This window comes from Centrocercus urophasianus, unplaced genomic scaffold, assembly GCF_019232065.1.
Source record: "Centrocercus urophasianus isolate 14NV4802_14NV808 unplaced genomic scaffold, USGS_Curo_1.0 seq_24, whole genome shotgun sequence".
NCBI classification, from domain to species: domain Eukaryota; kingdom Metazoa; phylum Chordata; class Aves; order Galliformes; family Phasianidae; genus Centrocercus; species Centrocercus urophasianus.
The window spans coordinates 5049896-5067824 of NW_024884800.1; the positions used below are offsets into that span (position 1 = coordinate 5049896).

A 17929-nucleotide genomic window follows, 5' to 3' on the forward strand; every position below is an offset into this window, starting at 1 on the left:
TGCCAGCCAAGTTACAAATTCCCTGTGACACGAGGGAGCGGCGCCAGTAAAATCAAGCGATGGCAAACAGCTGATGCCAGGGTTAGCTGCCTTCCTGCAGCACTGCCAGGAGCCGTGCACAGCCGCCACCTTGGGATCCCCTGCTTCTCTAGCAGCTGCTGAAATGGCCATAAACCATAACTCGTTGCTGTCAGGATAAAAATGTGAGGTCTCTCAAACATGCAGACTTGGGGAGTGTGATACCTTGAGACCTGACCCAACAAAATGCCAGAGATGCCATCTAAATGCAAGCTGTTCACAGTGCTACTTGTGAGCTTGCTGGGGGAGGATCTTTGATGCCTCAATACCAGCCCTACAATAAGGTATCTGGTAAACCTCATGCTTGAGTATGGGAGTAAAAGGTGAATAAATGCACTGCGGTGAGTCTTTCATATTTCCCATTCCTTCCCCAGAAATGCATTCTGACAGCCCAATTTTCTTTTTGGTTGACAGAACAGAAAACAAATATTCAGGTTTGCTCAGCTTGTCCCTTAGCGAAGCCACAAAGCAGAGCACAAGTTCACCCGTGTATAAAATCTGCTCTTCGGTCCGTGGAGCACAGCATCCTGAACATCGTATTCCCAAAGCTCTTGCCATGTTTTTCCTGAATTTCACTGAATACAGCCCCTCTTCCCTGGCTGCCTCGAAACTCACTGTAACTAAGATGTATGAACATCACATTATCTGGGAAAATACATGTTGCTATAGAGCAAAAGAAACAAAGATGACAAAAAAAAAAAAAAAAAACCAAACCCACAATCCTAGATCTTAATTCTGCAGCATTAACCATACATACCTTGACATGGTTTTAAATCATTTCAGCAGACATTTGAATACTGCCTCAGACAGGCCCCCAAACTGTAATTGTTACTATGCCTTGAATGGCTTACCAGAATTATAATACAGCTTTTAAGGAAAACAACTGCATTTACGAGCATCAAGAGGCAGATTTCAGCTCAATTCTTGGTGCTCAAGTTGTGCTTACCATGAGGATGTAAAAAGAAACACCTCCAGCACCCAGCTTGGCAGTGAAGGCTCTTACCTGCACGAGGAAGATGATGAGGAAGTAGAAGTTGGCAATTCTCCTGAACTGCTCAAAGAGGTTTTTCGGGAGGAAGTTCCACACTGTGTACTGCGGGGAGAGAAGAATGAGCTGTTGGGCACCTTGCAGCTTCCAGGTGCCAGCACAACGAGATCAAGACACAGGGTTTACTGTGGGCTGCAAATGGGAGTTATCTGCACGTGACAGGACACAAGTTCTCTCCTTTAAGTTGAGGCAAACCATGGCAGGAGGTAGAGGAAGCACTGCTGCCACCCCCCTCGACGGGCACAATGCAGCTGTGGTTGAGCTCCAGCTTCCACTTCCAGCACTGCATCACAAACTCTGGCCCTCTCCACTGCTTCATTAAACAGTTGAAATTGTTTTGGAGTCAGGTGGGGCTTCTTTGTTTGTTGGTTTTTAAGTTAGTCAACTGTTCCTGTTTTGTCCGTGTAATCCAAATCACATGGTTGGAAACAGTGGAGAGCAAAAAAAGATAAACACCATGAGATTGGTTCCAACAAACCAGCATCTATGTGGGCATTTCAGGAGACACAACTTAATGAAAAGATAATGCATGCTACAAAGATATTTTTTTTCCAAATTAAAAGAATATCTGGAGTTGCTGTTCTGCTTAGACTTCTTGCCCATGCAGATCCATTATTAGGCTGCCCTTTGGCATCATTTTAAGAATGGAGCTGAATTATTTGCTTAGAAAATGTGGAATTTAAGAACAACACAGAAAATAATGGGTCTAACATCTGATCTTTCAGTCTGCTTTGAATAAACAATGAATATTAAGCAAGTCTCAAGACCAATGTTCATTTAGTAAGAAAACACTGCTCAAGTAAGAAGAGTCCATGTGAGCAAACGCAAATGGAAAAAAAAGAAAAAGGGCACAATATTCAAAAATAAATCAGGGAAGAATTACAGAATTAGTGCTAAAACAAACCATTTATCAGAGAGAGAACTAAAGCATGGGAAGGTGATCTCTGAAGGACCCCTCTTGCACATCAGGGGAAAGTCAATGGGAATGCTACACATTATTTAGACTTTAAACTTGCCCCAGTATAAATGCAGCACAAGTCATAAAGTACAAACAAGACCCAAGCTGTATAAATAAAGAAAGGAGAGGAAGAAAGCCCGTACAGCTTGAGCATGGCAGAAGCTTAACAGTATGCTCAGCATCACGGCTCCTAAGCAACACAACATGCATCCAGCTGTGTTGACAATATCAGATGCCACTTGTTTGATATTTCACTTGAATTGGCTTCAAATCACTTGAAAGAACTTCATGAATGTCATGGAAAAAGCTGAGCAGAAGGTAGATGGGTGTCACCACAGTTTTCCACAACAAACAAAAGCTATATTAATACAGTATGAATGTTTCCCCTTTCATCCAAAGGGATAAAGCAAACACGGTTATTTTTGATCTGCTCGAAGAGAGAAAAACCCATGCAAACAAAAGGCAGGGGAATCATATGCATATGTCCATTTATAAAATAACCCCCACTGCCTATCACAAATCTAAACAGCTGTCATGTCACATGCTGTAGGACACCTGGCCTGCCCTATCCATAAAAAGGGAATGCCTAAAAACCAGAAGGAAATACCCCAGCTTGCAGGTGCTTTGCTCTCATCCAGCCCAGCAGAGAGCTTACCTTGGAGGAGACAATCCTGTTGTCGCAGAACTTCTGTGCCACGTAGGCATCTGCCTCTGAAACCGGCCGGTGCCCAACCACCACAGTTCGCGTACCGACCCGCTTCTCCTCCCCAGCACACTGTTGGGGCAATGAGAAAAGAGAACTTTTAGCTTCTAACTCAAAAAACCCCTCAACAAATCAATATTTGTAGCAACAGCTTCCAGCTTGTTCTTTAATTGACTTCTCCATCTCACCAATAGCAGGGAATCGTTCAGCCAAACCAAGTGGCTACATTACAGTGGTGATGGGTTGATGGCTGGACCAGATGATCTCTGTGGCCTTTTCCAAGCTTACCAATTCCGTGATTCAAGGTTAAGCTTCAGGCTCCAGGCTTCTCCCCAGGGCTCCACAAGAGGTAGAAGCTGCACCTTCCTTCAGGGAATGTTTTTCCCTTGCCAAACCCTCAAGCCCACCCAGAACATCTCCCTGCCTCCCTCAGGACATGGACTCAGGACTGGACTTTTCAAGAGCTTAATGCTATTTTTGGATGCTATTTTACATCCAAAATAAAAACAGAAATAATGAAGCAGGCAGTTTCGCATCACAAACTCACTGCACAGAAAGTTTATTTTAAAAGAATAAGCACACATTTTAACTGTTACACAAATGCCCCTTCTGTCAACAGAATGTCAGTAGAACGGATGGCTTTTCTGCTTAAGCAGCAGTGCATTTCAGTCTCATTTGCTCTGTGCAGGTCCAGAGACCCCTCGGCACGTGGCTCGGAGGGGAAGGACCAACTCAGATAAACACGTTTCTGTTAATTATTCTAGCAGAACCCAAGTGTCCCACATCTTAGAGTGGCTTTTTTTTCTTAGCAGAGAACAGCTGACTGTCCGAAACTGCAGCCTCAAAAAAGGAGGCATCAGGGATGATTGCTATTTTCTTACAATGTCCAAATTTTAAAAGCCCATCTATCAATACAACCATGGAAGTCAATTGAGGCTCAGCCTTCTGCTATCAACTTCTCTGGGATGAGCTGGGAACAGCTACTGCTTGATGGCAGTGGGCCAGGTGAGGGCAGCTAATTACCAACAGCATTTATGACCTGAAGTAATCACTACATAGAGATGGCAGAATTAAGCTTTCCGCTCCAAACAATTCCAACATACTTAGCCTAAATTTGTACCTCTCTCCTTCCCTGCCTGTGCACCTCCCAGCTCTCTCAAATTTCAGGGAAACTATTGCAGCACCCTGCACAGAACAGGTTGGCACGTGGTCATCTTGGTAAAAATTAGCAAACTTGGGTAAAAATTAATGGCAGAGACCAACTTCAACACAGGATGAATTCATGCTCTGCAGAAGTGAGCTATGGAAACCAGTGTCCCTGTTACCTGCTTCCTTCATTTTCAGAAAAAGTAGTGGGGGAAAAAAAAAACACATTTAATTTAGTATGGTTGCAAGAAGCACATCAACCAAAAACTAATCAAAAGGAATTCCTTTCATGTGTGCTGAAGATATCTTCAAGCCACAGAGTAAAGACAAATAACTCACAGAAACAGATCTAACAGAAACCACAGGCATTAAAAAAAGCCATCTACCAAACCAGAGATAATGATACTGTACAAGTACAAAGCTCAACCATTTGAATGAAATCACAGCTTATATTAAATATATGCAGAAGAAAGATTAAACCACATTACGCGGCTTAGATCTCACGAATAGTTTGAAGTCCAATCACTCCTGCATTGTTCCACGTATCACAGAAGTAGTAGAGAAGGCGACACGATTTACTAAGAAAAAGCCAACAAAAATAACTCCCAAACCAGCCTGTTCTGTTTCATTTATCCTCAGAACCAAGGAGAACAACACGTGTACAACTCTAAAAAGCTCCCACAAATTTCACATAGCCTCCTCAAACTGCCAGGTCGGCTGAGCACGCCGACCTCCCCGCCTGCTCAGTACTGTTACCCAACCAATATATTTTTAATTGAAATTCTTCTTGCCAATTTTTATATTACTCTCTGCACTGAGTCACTTCTGTGTGAGTACAAGCAACACTTTGACGAAACACTTAATAATTTAGCAGCTAAGGCTATGCTTACCCACACGGACAACATGCTAGGCAGATCTCCCGATCTAAAGAGCGAGCTCCATCGATCTGAATCAACTGCACTTCCAACTGTGTCTGTGAGAGCTGATAACCTGCCTTGTCCTAAGGGGAATATCCCTGCGTTTGCTGCTCTGAGAACCCATAGGTCTGGAAACAAACAGCTGGAGCTGAGCAAAGCGCAGGGCAGCCAGAGGAACTGGGACTAAGGTGACTTCTGCTGGGCGGCCACATGTACAGGAGGGGCGGTCAGGAGCAGAGCAGGGCAGAAAGTTGCCATTTAAACACATGAAAAATAGAAATTATGAAAACAGCAACAGTAGTGGCTCTGAGCAGGTGCTCAGGGGATCCATCCCAATGACCACCAAGCAACATGCACCTACAAGTGCACAGAAGGACAATATGATGAAAAAAGGACCAATGCCATGGAAGAAAGGAAGAAAAAAAAAAAACAACTCTTCTTCACCAAGAGCAAGGGTAGCATGATCAGCACATAACCATACTGCAGGGGGCTCAACACCTAAACCTTATCCCTTGTCCCCAGGAGAGCATCCCCTACCCAAATTACCCTTTCCTCAACAAAAGCCAAGGCACAGAGCAGCAACAGAAGGTCCCCCTTCCCAAGGACATGTGGCCTTGCTGCATGCGCCCACTGTCACCTTCAGCAAGGACAATGGGCTTGCAAAGAGCAGAACCCAAACCAACCAAGATTCCTGGAAAAGTTGATCTGGCAAATAAAGCCAGTGATAAAAGCACAGAGAGAAATGGAGGGTGTGGAGAACAAGGGAAAGAGCCACTTGAAAGCCGTAAGAAGGGTGGAGAGAGGAAACCTTAGTGTTCTTTCTTCTTTTCCAGATAAATTCCCTGCAGGAACCAGCCCTTTCCTGGAGCCAGCAGCACAGTCTGGCCCCAGGAGCATCACTGGGGGCAGCCCTGCAGGCACAGGCCCCGCTAAGCGCATGTGGGGAAGCGAGCTGTGCCAAAGAGCCTGGAAATAGAGCACTTATGGCCTTGATTAATCTGCTGGTGAGAGGAGCCAGACACAGGCAGTGACCCTTAGTTCTCCTAATGAGAGGCCCCGGCCACGCGTGCTGTTACAGCAGCATGAGGCTGGAGGCCTGCCCCAATCCTCTTGGCTAAGGGGCCTCCACCTTGCCCCCTCACCAGCATGGGCTGGAAAATATGGGACAGCGTGGTCATCTCACATCCCCCAGGATGGAGACTGAAGCAGGCAGGGATACAAGGGATCAGCTGGTGGCAGAGGAAGGAGATGCCTGTGGCTTCTGGCAGAGCTGGGAAGGTCCCGGTGAGGCTCGCAGTGCACCCCAGTGCAGCCCATGCCCCTGCTCAGCCTCACAGCCACCATCCTGCCCTTTGGCCAAGAGCTTCATGGGTCGTTTAATGCCCTTTAATTAACTTCCTTTTGCTCCAAACCTGGTAGTTTGAGCTATGGAAAAAGCCTGCTCTGACCAGAGCTGGGGGCGGTTGGCACATTTCTGCGTTGAGCATCCCAAGAGACATGAAGCACTACAGGGATGAAAAAACCTAAGAGCTTTTCGGGTGCTTTTTTGCCTGTCCACAAATCATGTAGCACCACACTTTCCCAGCACATACACCGCATCGTCTGTAATTAGTTTCAGCTCAGCAGCAATTTGCAGAAAGTCAGGATCAGTTGTGATGCAGAATGCCTAACAGACCAAAGCCAGCAGCTACCAACTGGGAAAACCTTACTCAATTGCTGCTATTTTGTGGAAAGTATGCTGCTACTGTTCAAGCGCAACCACTGCCCTCTGGAAGTTTTCAGGATCTCAGCTCTTCCCTCTGCCTTGCAGGAGCCAGGGTTACAAAACCCTCCTTCTCATTGCAGCAGCATTTTTTTTTGGCAGACCAAAATAAAGTTCAACCAGCATGCTGCCGGCATCTCAAATTCAGTATCGCAGGAACACTCCAGAGCTGAGAACAGAAGAAGGATTTTGAACAAGAGCCCAAACGCTTTTACAGCAGTGACAAAGAAAATACAGCAAGGTCTTCCCTCCTCCAGACCTCTCCCCCTCCCCTTCCAGCTCATGCTGTGCACACACGTCTGCTTGAGGGCAGCTATTTTGGAAAGGCAGAGAGCTCTCCAGAGCACAGGCAGCGATTTGCTCTGGCAAAAATTAGCGAAAGAGCAAACTGGATAAAAATAAAAACAAAAAAGCTCAAAGATTGCAGTTGTCAGTGCTTGCATCAGTCCCAACAGCTATAATTTGCTGGTTTTCTAGTTGTTTTCTGGTCCTTTCAAAGCCTCTGTTCTTCAGTTATAGAAACAACAACTAAAATCTAAATGCCATGGTACGCTTGGTGACATTTCTGTAACCCCATGCTTCCCCAGCCACCCGAACCTGTCCCAGCTCTGACTGCAGGAGAGCAGCCCCTGGGCAGCCAGGCATTCAGCCTCAGCTGCTGGGACCCTGCTTGTTTGCCCCTGCTTCTTCAAATTAAGTTTTTCCTGTTCTCAACAACACTGTTGTCTTATAACCCTGCCCCTGCTGCTCTGCAGAGAAACATGTACAAGAAAGTACTGGGGAGGGGGGGGAAGGGAGAAAAGAGAGATATCACCTGGTTCAGCCCTTGCTCCCAGGCAGAAGCAGCTTCAGGTGCCCCAGACCCCATGCGCAGTATTCTCCTCCTCCAGGTCACTCCAGCAACCAGATTTATGCTCTGGGCTGCACATGCGGCTAGACCAGCTACTGGGAGCAGAGCAATTAGCCCGGCAAGAAAGAAAACCTCAACACGTGGCCTGTAATTGTTTATCCTCAGGAAATCCTTTTGGCTCCTGTTCCCGTCAGGCTGGGTAGCAGAGCCGCACAGTCAATCCAGCCCAGCACACGTTACCCATCCACAGCACCGGGATCCGACAGCCTGCGGGCAGAGCACAGCCAGCTGCACAACGTCAGGGGCTCGAGGCAGGGAGAAATCAGTTCATCCGTGGGAACTTAAGCCTCCTGGAGCAGAAGACTGAGCCGGGCTGCCTGCCGGGATGCTGGTGCACAAGGGATTTCAGCGTCACGGCCACGGAAGCAAGCGGGGTGCGAGCTGTATTGCTGTGTGCAGGAGAACTGGGCAGCATCTTGGCTGGGATATGGTCCCAGTGACTCATGGCACATGCAGCCCAGCCATTCCCATCCTGCCCGACCCCAAAGCCTCTTTCCATAGACAGGGAAAGGAAGAAGGGTGTTTCTGTCCTCACAGCTATCAGGACAAGTTTCTTCACATGCACAACTTCCTCTCCCTGCATGTTTGATCTTCCCACCCTGCACTTACCGGAATGGTATCTGTTAAGTGAAAAGTCCCACTTCCATCCATTCAACTTCATTTGGAAGAAGACACCCAGCAAAAAGGGCTGAAAATGAGGTGCTCCACAAAATTAGATGGGCCAACAAATGCGCCCTCGCTGAGCAAGCATTCATAGAAAAGGTGAGCTGGGAGGAAGAGAAGAGGGGGGAAAAAAAGAAAAAAAAAAAAGGAAAAAAAAGTAACTCCCTTCAACTGAGTGAGAACAAACCCAGCATGCAGAACTCCGAGCCAGGAAAGCAGTGCTGCAGCTAAGGCTGATGCAGCCCGGCCGCCCGGCCCCGCAGGACGTTACATCACCGCCCAGCCCCACGGCTGTGCTTTGTTCCAGCCCAGGGGAGGAATTACATGGGAATCATCATCAAAGATGGCAGAGCTGCTCATGAAGTGGATTGTATTTCCCTCATTTAATTTCCTGGCAGTGAGATTTCTTTCCCCCCCCCTTAAGCCAATTGAAACTCAGGCAACAAGCAGTACATGGCTTCACCATACGCTAGCAGCACTTAATTTTTATTACCGCTGAAAATAGCCTGGATCACAAGAGCTAAGAAATGCTTTAAATCATCTTGTCTTGCCTGTTGCACATCTTAGTCAGCTTTTACATATCCTGTACGGCGCAAGAAAAACAGAGTGCTCCTGTTATGCAGATCTGTGTCTCCTACAATATTTCAAACAAATTGTATCTATTAAGCAAGCACTGCCTGTCTTCCATTTTGCTAATGCCTCACAGAATTTTAGAACTGGTACACAGAATACAGGAAGATAAGGCCAGATAAGGCAACTGCTCACCAATTCTTTAAGACACACAGCAGGAAATCACCAACTCCTCCCGATACAGCCCTACAACAGCAAGACGAGGGCCACACCAAAGAGCCCTCCACTTAAATCCTGCAAATTTCAGCTGAGATTACAATAAAGCACTGCTCATTCAAGGCTACAGAAGAGGCAGAACTGGAATCTTGTTGAAGTTGTGAGCAAAACAAAAAAACTGAGCCTGATTTGCTCCCCAAATGCCCCACCAGGAGAGCCTCCCAGGTGCTCAGCTTTGACTTCAGCTGCAGCAAAAAAAAAAAAAAAAAAAAAAAAAAAAAAAAAAAAATCAAAAAGCCCTTTACAAACAGCCATGGCAAAGATAAGTGCATTAACCTTCCATTAAGGAGAACAGAACAAATGTCTCTGACTACAAAAGCTATCAATTACAGCTGAATGTCAAGGGTGGGCATGCTTTTAGAGTAAATCAGCTTCAGTTAAAATTCTACCTCAAAAATGACCAAAGTTTTGGAAAAAAGAAATGACTGGAAAAACAGAAATGACTGTAGCCAATGATATACAACAGGTACCCAAAAAAGACATCCACAGTTATTTCAAATCACACATCAGTTACTGCATTATGAGCTAAAAAACCAGTTATAGTATATTGGTTCTGCAGCTTCCACGCTTCCTCAGCAGAAAGCACCCATACATAAGCCTGGCAAAGAAGGTGGCAGCTGCTGTTGTGCAGAGCCCCAGCTTACCTCTTCACTGCCTCACGGCACGATGTGGTGAGCAACAGCACTGGTGAAAGCAGGGGGCAAAAACCACACAAATCCAAACAAAACATGCAGAGCACTCATCCCATGCAGACGGGGATGAACCCGAGGAGCTCATCCCAAATCAGCTCTGATTAAACCTCTCAGAAAGGACTGCTCCGTGGCAGCATGCAAACTGAGGCTTCACTGAAGGTTTCATCTGTGGCAGTGAAAGGAGAAGAGGAAAAGCCTGGCCCAGGACCACTGCCTCTGTACCAGCTCCATCACATACCAGCTCCATCACATACCAGCTCCCCGCCACCACAAGGCACCTTGTGCCAGACATCGGCACTGAGCTTTCTTGATTTTGGCTAAGTCCAAAAGAAACTCCACAAGCAAATGCATATTTTCATATATATATTTAATGCACCTATATCTATATTTAACACATCTAAATTTTAACATACAAAGATTTTTTTTAAATGCATATACTTGCAATCATGAGGTGTTTTCTGCTCGATAGAGTGCTTGGTTCAGGCAAGTTTCATTTACAGCCTATGACTGCTGCAATGCAAGATACAACAAAGCAAGAGAGTACAGAACATTTTGAAAGCAGATGTATTGCTACTGCAGCAACTTCACATCCAGGATAGTGAAAGGAGATTTTAAATGCATATTGATGTTTTTCCCTTCCATTTGTGACAAAGCATCTTCAAGCAAAATTTCCAGCCAACTTTCTGGCCACAGTCTGGCGGAGTTGGCAGCCCTGAAGGTAAGATCTGAAATCCACAGGACCTGTCTGCCACGACCCCAACCATGTGCCCTAAGGACGAAAACACAAAGGCAATGCTTTAAGTGATGTCTTTTTATCCCCTTCCTGTTGTTACAAAAGCTGTTCCCAAACAGCTGCATCCCACTGGACTCCACGGGAAGCAAAGGGCTAAAGGCTTTCACCACATGGGCAGGCTGAGGAGCACTTTCACCACATCTTCCCACCACTCAGCAGGAGGAAAGGTGCTGTGGGTCAAGATAAACTGTCCTGCGCAAACCAAAAAAGCAAAACAAAACAAAAGCAAAGCAACTTCCTGTAACTGCAGCAGGCATCAGCCTCATGCAGCACAGAGAAACTCAGGCACTGCACCAGGGCCAGGCAGACCAGCACTGCAGGGAAAGCATCACTTTGTAACCACAAACGGGTGACTGCAATCCGTGTAACAGATTCACACACATCCTGGAGCCTTACGTACTGCAAAAAGCAAAGTACTAGCTACCTAGATCCAGTATTCATTGATTACAGCCAGTGAATAACCTGGTGGTCAGATGCCAGAAAAGACAAAATAATTCAGCAAACTGCAGTGCAGTGGTTAAGGAGAGCAGCTGGGCTGCATTGGTAGTAATGCCATCCTTCAGATAGCGCGCAAAGAACCACAGGAAAGCAAAACTGCCACAGAGAGGATATCATAGAATATCACTGCGAATGGCATCAGAGCAGCTGGTCACAGACAGTGCTCCCCAGTGAGGCCCAACCTCAAGCACTGTGCTTAGTTTGGGCCTCTTGCTATAAAAAGGATTTTTTGTTGCTGAAGGATTCAGAGAAGAGCAACAAAGCTGGTGATGAGACTGGAAAACAAGAGTTACGAGGAACAGTTGAGAGAACTGGGGCTGCTCAGCATGAAGGGAAGCTTTGGTGCCCTCTGTAAGGACCTGCTAAGATGTTTAACCATTTTCCTGATGTGACACCTGACAGGATACAAGGAAATAGCCTCAAGTTGCACGGGGAGGTACAGACTGGCTATCAGGAAGAATTTCTTCATGGAGGTGGGTGAGGGTGGTACCCAGGGATGTGATTTGGTTGCAGACTGCAGCGTTAGGTGATGGTTAGACCTGGTGATTTCATAGGTCTTTTCCAACCTAAATGGTTTTATGATATCATTACCACCAGAAGTGCCTTACAATTACCAACTCTGAACTTACTGCCCACCTTCCCATCAGCAGGACACACCTCCTGATGGGCACGGGGTCCTCATGGTTAAGATGCAGCTAAACAGCCCCATCCCACCAATGCAAGGCTCACACAGCACTCACTACTGACACAAGTGCAATGGTGTGAAAGGCCCCAGCAATAACCCTCAGCCCCAATGGGCACAGAACCTCAAGGCTGGGGTGCCCACAGCTCTTCAACCTCTTGGCTATTAAAACAGGGGCACAAAGAAGACAGTCTGCTCATCAGAGATAAGAGAAGCAGAGGTTGCAGTTCTCCCAGCTTCCCTGTGGTGATATTTAATGATTTGCAGAGATCAAAGCCCAGATATCCAGATCCAAGTCCACTGGCTGGGCAGAGAACACACAGATAAAGTCCAAAACTTGTGTGCTCTTAGAGCCACAGCACTAGCAAAACCTGCCAGGCAAAACCCAGCCTGTGCTTCCCAGCAGTGGACCTCAGCTATCACAGAATTCTTCTGACATGAAGAACCAGGAGAAGCAGCTTTCAGTGCAAGGTCTCACGTAAGGTATTTTGCAAGCCTGAGCTGTACCAGCACGCTGGCAACTACTGACTGCCCTGGAGCAGGGCTCAGTGGGGGACTCTGGTGGGCACTTTCCAGCAGAAGGCCATGAAAGGAACAGCCAAGCACGCAGATGGGCGCAGGCAGAGCTCCCAGCATTGGCACCCACTCCTAAACACAATTAAAATACAGAAACTCCCTTGGAAAATCCCCTGAAATGACATTTCCTGGGAAAAATAAGTTGCTTAAGAACACACTCCATCACCCCAATTCCAAGTTTCTTGGAAGACACAAATCCACCCTTCCTAGACAACACGCCCCAAGCACTTCCTCCTCTCTGTAAAAGGAAAAAGTCTTCAACTGCATGCAGTCCATCAGCACTGAGGAATAAGCTGCCAAAGGCAGGCTGCTCTCAGCCATGAGCCTCAGCAAGTGCTTCACAGTGAAGGTTTCTTCTGGTTCAGACTCTGATTATCTTCTCAGCAACCTTTGCTTTTCCTCAATACAACAATTCCAAAAACCTCACCAGCAGAGAGGATATGAACAGTTACAGACAGAAAGCAGCAGCTTTAACCAAAAAGAAAGCACATAAATCAAGGGCAACAGGATTACATTAAAGACAAGTCCGAAAACCCTGCTATTAATAGAGGGCCTGTTTGCTTTTATAGTTTCCACTGTTAAAAGCAAATTGCCATGCTTGCAGTTGCAATTCAGCAACAAGCCAGACTCTAAACTTTGCCCATACAATGCATCAGATCATCATTATTCTCAGCAAAATACAACTGGAGTCAGAAAGAATAAAATGCAACCCCTGCACATATCTAATTCTCAAAGGAAGTTTCTAAACACAGAGGGTTTCATTGGCAGCATTGCTTTAACTCTGACCGGTGCTTTCCAGCTCCTCCTTGCAGCAGTTTCAAACCTCTCCAAACTTGAGCAGCACACATGAACATTTCACTTGTCTGAGGCTGGGTTTTTGTTTGATTTTATTTATTTTTAGCCAAACGGTTGAGCTATTTCTGGGAAAAAAAGCTCCGGGAAGGAGAATGTTCTGCAACTTTAAAGAAAAACGGTTACAGAAGTTAGAGAAACTTTTTTTTCAGGGTATGGGCTTTGATAAGAGACTCAGCTGTTCAAAGAAATGAGCACGTTGGAGCTGGCAGGCACAGACCAAAACCCACAGTGCTCCTGGGGTGAGGAGGCTGCTTGCAGCTCATGCACTTGGCAAAGCCCAAGGCCACTCAGGGCTGCTCCCCAGATACTCACAAGCACATTCCTAGCACCCTTCCTTACAGGACAAAGTCCCACCTTGTATTACAGAACAGCAGATACAACAGCAAAAAGTGTTATGACCAGCAGTCAGGAAAAAGGAGAATCCCTCCGTGACCAAACGGGAGGTCTGCACCATGGAAAAACAAACAGGCAACAGCCCAGCACCACACTGTCCTGCGTGCAACAGCCTGCTCTGCACCTTCCCCACTGCTCTCGTTCCTTATTTCTAGCTTCCTGATCCTGTTCCTCTGCAGTAATTCGTGGTCTGCACTGCAGCTGCTATCAGCAGAACTCGGTCTCAGTGTGGCAAACAGCGTTATCACGCTAAGGACACTGTACAAAACAAATTCCAGCAACAATGCTTTTATTCATGAGAAGTTAAAGCTGCTTCATTTAAATCCATGCTCTCTCAAAGCACGAGATTCAGCCGAGCAGAACAGCCACCCGGAGTCATGGACACCCCGCAGCGCTGCATGCCCAAACCCAGCCTGCGCTGCCCGTGGCTTTTTTGTCACATTAAGGAGAGCAAAATGCTCGAGCTGCCAGTCTGGCACAAGGTATTTGACACACAGCCTTGCTCTCAAGATGCTAGCGTGGCTGGACTGGGGAAAAAGCGGTTCTTGAGATTTCCTCCTCCCACCTATGCCCCTTATGAGAATAGGAACTGCAACCACGCGTTAATGTTTGCTTCACACTGTTTAAAAAAAAAAAAATTAAAAGCAAGCATGACAAAAAACAGATGTGTTCCATATCCCAAAATAGACAGTATTACACATTTGCTGCAAAAACTAGCCATGAGTGTAAACGAGCACCCTCCACCACACACTCGTGCAGCTCTTGCTCCTGCACTCTGCCCAGCCAGGCATGGGCATCTTCCTGTTGTGATCCCTTCCGTTCTCACCTCCCTGTGGTCCACCACATTGCATGGGGAATTTGATTTTTCGTTCTGCCATTGGAGTGCATCTCTGTGGAGGACAGCTTTCCTGTGGAGTATCAGATTAGACCGGCCCCAGGAGGGCAGTGAGCAGCACCCACTGCCTGCCCCTTCACCCTGCTGCAGGAGCCCCAGGCTTCTCAGGCAGGATCTGATCAACCTCCGGCACACACCTCTTGAGTCAACACATGCCTTTTCCCAGGCCTTTCTTCTGTCTTTGCTCCTTCCCAGAGGACAGGGGGGGCAGGCAGCTAAGGCTTAGGTGACACAAGAGGTCAAAATGCTCTGATCACAGAGATTTATGCCCTGGGGAAGGTGGAGGGAGCATCAAAGCACTACGTTGGTAGGGCAGGGCAGCAGGAATGCACCCAGGCAGCCCCCACCCAAGCCTTGCAACACCAGTCTTCCTCTGCATGGGGTTTTGGGGCAAATCACGTAAGGTGACTTTCAAAATACAAAGGGGCATTGTACAACCACCTTGTCCAAAGCATACCTTGCACTTCTTGCCAGACACTGCCTGTATGCATGGGAACTTCCATCTGCAGAGATAGGACCCAGCATCTGGGTGCTCCAGGAAGGGATTATGAAAGTAAATTTGCAATTGTTTGCACAAGGGAAAAAGCCCTCCCCTGTCACAGGCTTAACACAAGAAGCAAGCAAAGCTCGCTCTGGAGGATGTGAAAGCAGGCGGTGAGGCACTGCCAGACTGCTTGGGTCACTAGCTGGCAGCCACAGGTAGCACAGGAACCAGCTCCTGCACGCGTGTCCTTCATCACCCCACTTTGTGGCAGTATGCATACAGTTTTGTAATTAAATAAAATGAGCCCCAGATGGAAAACCTCCACAGTAAAGCAGCACGAAGCACACAAATTGCAAATAACAGCCTGCTACAAAGGCTGCACAATGCCAACCTAGTCTGCTCTGGTTACTGTCCAGAAAGACACCAAGCAGCTGAGCCCAAGGCATTGCACAAGGGACATGCAGAGGACAGGCTGCCTTCCTGACCTGTGGGCTATTGGCATCCACGTGGCACTGACAGCAGTGAAGGTGAGGAAGCAGATGAGACATCATCACCAAGGCAGACCTGCAGGAAGACACTGGCATCACAGAACTGATTTGGCCAAGGCAGAAGCAATGCAAACCCACTGAAGAGATGTCACGTTCCCCAACTTCAAGTCAATGCTGTGAGATCAAACAGCTCACCAGCACCCAGTGCTTACTAACATCACCACACAAGGGATGCAGTTTTAAATAAAAGCAAACAGGAAAAAGCCCAAAAAACAGCAGGGCCATGAGTAACTTCTCTTTGTCAGTTCATTGCTCCTTACAAAGCCTGAACCTGCGCTCACCCCGCTGTACTGGCAGAGCTGCTAGCAGCTGCAATCCAGATCCCTGCCTGCCAGCCACAGTCACTGTATTGCAGCTTTGGCCCCAAGGTATGGCTGCATGCACACTTCCAAAGAACCCAGAAAGGTAAGTAAGGAAAAAAAGCACATCATCTCCAATCCACAACATGAGGATCTGCCCTGCCAACCTCCAGGCACACTGTAGGGAGCTGTAGCTGCTCACAGAGTGCAGACCCCAGCCACTCACCACACGCATTCTGAATGCTGCTCCAGCCTTTCCACAAAAGGGATGCAAACAGAGTGAGACTAAAAATAAAACCCCAATACCAAAATCCACTTCCATAAGAGAATTGAAGTTATATTTCAAGTTGACAGTATCTCCTTAAAGTGGATTAACCGTGGCAATCCTATCCTGCTTCCCCACAGCAATCCTGGCACAATGCTCATTTCAGCAGCAGGGATCTCACTGGTGTAAACTGAAGCTCAGAGCCCATTTGTTCCTGCAGGGAGCACAAGCCTGTGTCTTGTGAAATACACCTGAAAACAGTCCGGCATTTCTAAGCCTCTGGCAGAGGCCAGGCGGTGAAGCAGCAGCACCATTTGTCAGAGCAGCCTTGCGGGGACCTCAGCGCAGAACAGTCTCCAGCCTTCAACCACTGCAGTGAGCTTCCTGCAGTGCCACACCACAAGCACCTCAAAGCCCTGTGCTGCCCATACGGCCATAGGGCTGAAGGCAGCCCCATGTCTCCGAGCTGCCCAATGGTGATGTGCAACAGCAGGAGCTGCTATCTGCCCCAGCCTGAGTTTTGGGCAACCTGTAGTGGCCTGATAGCAAGCAGGGAGCACATATTACTGGGAGAAGCACTCAGCAACTGCTGTCCCAAGGGCATAACAGAAGGCTCCTATTCCTTTTAGCATGAGGACAATGGAGCCAACCATGAATGACACTCACGGACCCCACAATTGTCTCAGCAGTTCCCCAGCACTTGCTTACACAAAGCAGCCAACTAAAATCAGTTTTTAACAGAACTCCAGCACTCTGTACTCAAACTACCTCCTGATGTGCGCTGCAAGCCTCCAACAAGGGAGTGGTAGGAAGCATGCAGCACCAGGCAGGGCTGAGCCTCAGTAACTGGGGGTACTGCAATTACATCTGTTACATTTGTGCCTGGGGCCATCAAACCAGAGTCACTGTTGCTGCATTTGCTGCAAGGCCAACCCAAAGGCTCCAACAGAAACGCAACCTAAAAGCACAAAAACAGTAGAATTAACCATCTTCACTCCTAGTGCAACTTAAAAACGAGGAGAGTTCCTTATGCTGAAAGCCCGGCACGAACAGCTTGCTCAAAAACAGAAGTTAACACAGCAACAAAAATCATTCTTCAGCATTTTTCAGCCCTTACAGCAGCTGAAGGCAGAGTGCATCGCCATGGGGCCAACAAGGGCACACAGTGCGCCCATAACACCCAGCTGCCATTTGAACCCCAGCACCTCTGCTGCGCAATCAGCAACACTGCTGAGCACACAGAGGTTTCTGAAATGATGCAAAAGCCCTGGTTTTACGCTTGCTGCAGAACAGGAAAAAGTGAGTAATTACAGAGTCCAGTCCAAGCCATGAGGTCACAGGGAAATCTCCAAAGTAGCTTATGTGGCACTGGGCAGGTTTTTAAGGTGTTGCGTGGGGACAAGAAGCACTGGGAAGAGCAGTGCTGAGCGTGCTGACAGCTACTGGCTATCTCCATCCTGCTGCTGGCTGCACGGAGCTGGTGTGTGCGTCCTGCGCCGGGGAAATCCCTCTGTATCAACTTTGTAATTATTATAACTGGGGAGGCGGGGGTATTTATTAAAAAAAAAAAAAAAAAAAAAAAATCCTAAGGAAGAAAAGGTTCCTGCTCTCGCTGCAAAGCCAGTGCCTCGTGGAGCCCCGCAGCGCCAGCAGCGCCCTGAGGGGAGGCTCCAGGATGACGAGGGCCGCCCAGCAGCACGGCGCTCGGAGCCCCTCGGGAAGCGCGACCGAAACACGCGGAGACGCCGAGCTCCCCCCGCCCGGCCCCGGCCCCGGCCCCGCACTCACCAGGCGGCTCAGGCTGCGGCGGAGCATCGCGGCAGCGCCCGGCCCCGCCGCCCTCACCACCGCATCGCCCGCCTCGCCGCGGCCCCCAGGCTGTCCCGCCGGCCGCGCACCATGCCCGCCGCGGGGCCCC

At 47.8% G+C, this 17929-nt stretch overlaps 1 protein-coding gene across 6 annotated transcripts in view; it reads right to left on the bottom strand.

Annotated features, from left to right (window-relative positions):
- The window catches only part of ATP11C (ATPase phospholipid transporting 11C), a 51143-nt gene that overhangs the window by 33099 nt on the left and 115 nt on the right, over positions 1 to 17929 (bottom strand). The window contains exons 2-4 of one of the 6 annotated variants that reach the window (XM_042824783.1): positions 15385 to 15463; positions 2740 to 2859; positions 1082 to 1171 (exon numbers count right to left, since the gene is read on the bottom strand). In XM_042824783.1, coding sequence (XP_042680717.1) covers positions 1082 to 1171; positions 2740 to 2859; positions 15385 to 15450 — 276 coding nt within the window. In that variant the 5' untranslated portion in view covers positions 15451 to 15463. Of the gene's footprint in view, positions 1 to 1081; positions 1172 to 2739; positions 2860 to 4823; positions 4930 to 7426; positions 7496 to 8131; positions 8189 to 15384; positions 15464 to 17799; positions 17842 to 17929 lie in introns of those variants that run through there. The other 5 variants (XM_042824787.1, XM_042824785.1, XM_042824784.1 and 2 more) reach the window with 5 other exon arrangements.